Here is a 5849-nt window from a genome sequence, read left to right on the forward strand (position 1 = left end):
CTTTTAACTGCAAATATGGTTTTATGAGGCTTATTTTGTTTGAAAGGAAATTAACAAAGAGCGTTTGAATGCAAGGGGTTTTTTTTGTACTGTTTATTTTTATATTTATATACTTTATTGAAAGAAGGGTAAAACAAGTGTACAGCACCTAACTTTAGTCTACAATTACAGACACGCCAGGGGGACCAAAGATTGTAATAAAAAGTTAACTAAATAACTTGTAAAGCTTACAGTTGTTATACATTTTAACAGCTTTTTTGTTTGTACATTCAGATATTGAAGAAATGTATTGTTAGAACTGTGAACAGAGATTCGTAGTCAGTGAATCCAAACAATGTATTTACCCCAAAGTAATAAAAAGTGATGGTAGATATGATCAACAGTAAATTGTGACAATTTACTCCACAAAAGGTACAATTTACATCAATGTCTTTCTTTAGTTTCTGCAAATAATGATTTGTTGGATAAAACCTGTGAAGCATTTAAAGGATATCTATTTGACATTGCTAGTCAGAAACGTATGTGGCAATAGCCAAACTGTTTCCCAACAAATATTTCCAACAAATGTGGACCAATATGATAAGGCAAAGAGTGTACTTATGATGAGTGTACTTACTTATTTTCTCTGTAAAGTTGGGCATTTTAACAGGGGGGTCTATGGGGAGCCTCAAGTGGCCATTTGAGGAATTGCAGTTTTTAGCGCTTCCACATTAGCTTCATTTTTCAGTCTCGGAGGTTGCAGAGATAACAATGGTGAATTTATTCCAGTGCATGATCCTCTGTCTATTCATGATACTTCAGTTACAATTGATACATTAATAATATTAGAGGTAGCCTAGATTAAATGCACATTGAAGAGCTGCTTGAAAAAAATAGCTAATAATTTAGCTAGTTACAGTCAGTTTAGTGTAGTTTAATTTTCTTTATATTTTTTTTACAATCTTGTATGTATGTTTATCATATACTGTAAAAAATTAAAAAAAAAAAAAAAGATATATACAAATAGATACACATGTAATTACGTCATGACGTCATAAATATGCAAATAAGAACATGACATCAACTAGCGACATCTAGCGTCTTGTCCTGCAGGTTTAAGCTACTTCCCACTGAAAACCAACCGACGTAAATGAAAGGCCTCGGTAGTGACACGGACGAGTGTTGACTGGTGAATATCTCTATTTAAGCTAGCAGCTGAACTGTTTTAGTTGTTTTTTTTTTTTTGGTGAAACTACTTTTACATTACCATAAAATGGTTGTGGGCGACGTCGAGTTCCTGAATATCCTCAAAGGGAAACGCATCAAACTGACCCTCAAGACTGCTTCTTACCTCGGCGTCCTCCAACGTATCAACCCCAACAAAACGTTGATTTTGGCGGACGGTTAGATACATTTTTTCATCTTATTGTATTTTGTTTAATTAGTCTTTTCAAATTAAATTGTAAAACTGAGCAGTAAATACTTGGCCTTATAAAAAGGCCTTATAAAAAGCATCATATTAACGTTAATGCTGGTTAACATTACCTCAACGTTAAATTATGTGTTGTTTCAGTTGTAAGTGGCAGTAATGGGTGTAAATTTCCTGGATCGAAAATGTTCTTTGGGCATGAGATTCTCAATGGTGAGTTCACTCATAATAAGTTATGGCTGTATCTACAACTTAAGCTGTACTATATTATACTGTATGTTTAGAAAAAAAGTATTTTATATAAAGTTCTTATATCTGAAATAACTTTATCTATTACTTAATTAACAGTGGAATTTACCAATGAAGCAAACACTGACAATGGGTAAGTTTTCAACAAACTGAGTGTCTATTGGCAGGTACTGGTAAAAACACAATGTGCTGGCTCTGGCTTACAAACTGTAAGATTTAATATATTGCACAGAAACATTCATGAGCACAAACTTGAAGACCACTTGACTGTGAAAAAGTTTCAGCCATACAGGAAGACAATCACATTGGGTGAGTTTAATAAAAACGGCTACAAACTCATGTGTTCTAAAGAGGAATCAGCAATCACTGTTGAAAGGATCTGTTTTTTTTTGTTTTTTTTTGCAGATGATGATGATGAAGATGATGAGGAGTATATCAACTTTGTACTCATTGACGAGTTTCATGACAAGTTTGGACCCGCTGTAAGTTGATTTGGAGTTCATTTTGGCACATATAGTATATGCTTGGCATATATTTTTGAGTAAGCCAAAGAAAGGCGTGTACAGAGATGTGTTGTTTTAAAAATCTGTAACGCTGGAGTTGCCGTCCTTCAGGTGATGCACATCAAGAGGCAGCATGTGATTGGTGTCGGAGTTGATGGAGTCGAGGTATTTCAGCATGGGAGACTGTGTTGGCTGCAGGTGAGAAGACTTGCGAAACACACATGTTAACACAAGTTAAATTCCTGCTTTGCTGCTTCCTTCCTTTTTTTCCTTATTTAAAAAACAACTTTAACATTTTCATTCATCTAGATTGCCACTAAAAACAAGGTATACCTATTTGATATCCTGTTACTTGGAGCCCGGGCCTTTAAGAATGGTCTCTCCATGATCCTAGAAAGTAAGCACATACTAAAGGTAAGTAGCTCAAATGGATCATAAATTCTGTTGAGTCACACAGATGGTTATTACCATTATGTCTTTGTTGACTGTACATTTGGTGCAGGTCATTCATGACTGCAGAGCAATTGCTGGATGTCTGATTACTCAGTTTGGAGTAAAGTTAACCAACGTCTTTGACACACAGGTAAATGTTCACACATTAGCCTGCACATTCCAGAAGTCAGAATCACTCATGGCATAATGCCTCACTAACAGTTTTCATGTGTTCTCTCTGTACATTTAAGGTGGCAGATGTCATGTACTTCTACTCTGAAACAGGAGGTTTCCTCCCCAACAGAGTCAGTACTCTCCAGGAGGTGGTGAGTCTCCATCTGAAGGTGCCCTCCTCCCAGCTCTTATCCCTGCAGATGAAGTCACAGCTCACCAAGGTACAGTGCAAGGTCTTCCCCATGGGACAACAGGAAAGGTGTTTTTAATTGTATCTATGGTGTGTGGTTTTGCAGGAGGAAACCGAGATGTGGTACAAGCGTCCATGTCCCGTACCCCTGCTGAAGGTGATGGCTCTGTCAGTGATCCACCTGCAGCCTCTCAGACTGATACTGCTGGATGCTCTCATGACTGACTACATGGTCCTGGTGGATTCCTACCTCAACAGCAGCCACTACGCGCCTGATGAATTAGGGCACGTAAGCATGGTGGGTTTGTTTACAAGTGAGCTGATGAGCCATAAACAAAAATATGTCAGTGACACAAATATGCAAATTCCATGGCTTTATAGTCCTCGCCCCAAAAATGTAAATCCTGGCAAAATTTCTATTTGTTGGATAAATGGATATAGATAAACTAAAACACCGCATAGTGGTTTATAATACTATGAGACTGGATTTTACAAAAGAGAAAAGATGATTCTGTTCTTGTCCTTTTTTATTACATATTTCACACACTACATGGCATCAAAACTTCTTAGAAAGCCATATAAAAGTATAAAATATTTTATATGACAAATCATTTTTGGCAAGTATTTTTTTCACATTTATCAGCCCCTTATAGGTGACTAAAAAGTTAGTTTTAAAAGGACTAAAGAAACCAGAAAATATACACATTCAAGTGAAATCAATCAACTAATTGATTATTTATTTCAGGTCTAATTCATAATAAGGCCTTGAGTGTGTCTTCTTTTTGTTTACTCACCAAGATTATAAATGGCATATGCTTTCATAAAAACCTTGCTAAAGCTCATTTAAGTACACTGACTTGTCATTTTTGGTTCAAAAACAATTGAACTGTTTTATGATCAATCTGAACTAATACACAGTAGTTCTGAAGCATCATGTCCACCTGTTTGCATCCGCAGGAAAGTGTGTTGGAGTTGCCCAGAGAACTCCGGCAGCTGGAGCAAATGCATTGCAATCGGCAGGAGTGGGCTGCAGACCACTACCCTGTCACAGAGCAGGGGCTGCTGGCACGCTTCAATCCTCAAACAACTAAGACTCCATCCAAGATCTCACCTGCAGCAGACACACAGCCGGGCTCCTTTGAACCTGCAACTGTGGAATCACCTTCATCAACACATGTGGACTCTCTCCTTCACCAGCCACTCACAAGAGTCACTGATGTATCCTCTGCTCAGTCTGTGGGTGATCCAACAGCTCAGGATCCAGTCCCTGCTGCCACTGTGTCAGATCTCAGGAAACAAATGTCAGTAAGTCCCCTGTCTCTAGGTGTAGGCAGAGGACGCACAGAGGTACAGATGGAAACAGTGGGTAGAGGAAGGCCTTCTCGGAAAGAGCGGTCATCCATTCGGGCCTTACCTGCAATAGGAAGAGGCTTTCTTCTCCAAATACCACCAAGTCAGATCCCCAGAGGGAGCACTGGGGACATGAAAGCTCCTGGTAGGATGGAGGTGGCTCATTCATGCCTTAAGCCCTCTCAAGCAGGACTGCTCCAGCCTGACACCAGTGCTATTGACTTGTTTAAGGACACTTTTGGCTTGAGAGGAGGCAGTTCCTCACAGTCCCTCTCATCCTCACTGAGGCAGTCATTCACATCTTTCAGATATTGAAAGTGGCACCAAACCCATGAGGACATGCCTTACAAACATTTGCTGTTCCACACTTTGTAATTTCCTACAGTGACCAGTAGATGGCAGTAAATCTTGTGTTATGTGCAAAGGTTTGTTGGATACTAGGTGTTTGTGAAAAGTTGTTTATGTTTGAAAAAAAGATTCTGTTGTTTGGACTTTGGACAGTTTACTGATATATATTTGCATAGTTTGCAGCAAAAGGCATGTCTGTCTGTTCCTGTATTTGTATTCTATTACTTTTATGCCACTAAATCCTTCTCACTTTTGTTGTGATTGAGTGGTAATTATATGCACTCAGTCTAGATAATTAAAATGTATTGTCAACTCAAATCATATTCTTAGATGAAAAGAAATGTCAATTTTGAAGTGGAGATTGTTTTTATGATTTTTATCATACAGAATATATTCTGCTTGTCACAATAATTCTGAGTGCCAGCAAGTAATAGTTTTGGATGTTGGATCACAAACTATAACCAAAAACAGCACCACATGCCCATTAAACCTTAATGTGCTAAGCTTAGCGTGATTGATTACCTGTACAGCTTGGCTTCTGTGTTGCAGTTAATTGATTCTGAAAAGCAGAGACGGCCCTTGATGGATCTGCTGGTAATTGGGCAAAAACATTGCTAGCTGACACTTCTTTTTATTACTGATGACCAAAAAAAAACATACGACTTGGCAAAGGCTGAACAGTGAAACTGAGCCTCTGCAGCTTCAGTCATCACTGTAGTTCAGTGATCACAGGTGGCCAACACCTGCCATGTCCTACACGGGCACAAAAAAGCAAATCCATCTAATTTACTGCTTGAGGTGCCTTGCAGAATTTACGGGGGGTGGGGGGGCACTGCGCAGCCATTTTGCCTAGATCATCAGAGGTGGTGTCTGGGATCAAAACAAGGCATGGACATGACAGCAGGGCATTGCTGCAGCCTGCAGCGCAAATGGGCCCCCTGTATTAATCACATCTTATTGCTATGGTTATCTACATGCAGAGGCTTGGGTCCTTTCCAGAGCGTTCTAATTGAAAGCATGAAACAGATAAAGTAGGATTTTAATTAACTGGGAGGCAACCCGGCACAAAGCTTTGCATCTCTCTTAGCAACCAGCTCCTCCTCAGCTTCTGCTAAACACAAGCAGGATGGATCCTACCCATATGCCTCCTTTAACCCTTTTGACAGTCTGTATGTGGGTGGGTTCTGTGTGGAAC

At 39.2% G+C, this 5849-nt stretch overlaps 1 protein-coding gene across 1 annotated transcript; it reads left to right on the forward strand.

Moving 5' to 3' along the window:
• The first annotated feature begins 1052 nt into the window (after nucleotides 1-1052).
• On the forward strand, nucleotides 1053-5008 carry exd1 (exonuclease 3'-5' domain containing 1). Its single transcript, XM_042389313.1, has 11 exons — nucleotides 1053-1382; nucleotides 1553-1621; nucleotides 1757-1790; nucleotides 1890-1966; nucleotides 2063-2139; nucleotides 2272-2358; nucleotides 2470-2574; nucleotides 2663-2743; nucleotides 2844-2987; nucleotides 3063-3254; nucleotides 3914-5008. The coding sequence occupies exons 1-11, from the start codon at nucleotides 1253-1255 to the stop codon at nucleotides 4619-4621; spliced, it is 1704 nt and encodes a 567-aa protein (XP_042245247.1). The 5' UTR covers nucleotides 1053-1252; the 3' UTR covers nucleotides 4622-5008.
• The last annotated feature ends 841 nt before the right edge of the window (nucleotides 5009-5849 follow it).

Source organism: Thunnus maccoyii, chromosome 16 (genome assembly GCF_910596095.1).
Source record: "Thunnus maccoyii chromosome 16, fThuMac1.1, whole genome shotgun sequence".
Taxonomy (NCBI): Eukaryota; Metazoa; Chordata; class Actinopteri; order Scombriformes; family Scombridae; genus Thunnus; species Thunnus maccoyii.

Bases quoted from the DNA above. Each gene is read 5' to 3' on its own strand.
- exd1 (XM_042389313.1), top strand. From the start codon at position 1,253: ATGGTTGTGGGCGACGTCGAGTTCCTGAATATCCTCAAAGGGAAACGC. The intron at 2,575-2,662 runs GTAAGTAGCTCA...CATTTGGTGCAG, and splicing joins AAAGTAAGCACATACTAAAG to GTCATTCATGACTGCAGAGC. The intron at 2,744-2,843 runs GTAAATGTTCAC...TGTACATTTAAG, and splicing joins CCAACGTCTTTGACACACAG to GTGGCAGATGTCATGTACTT.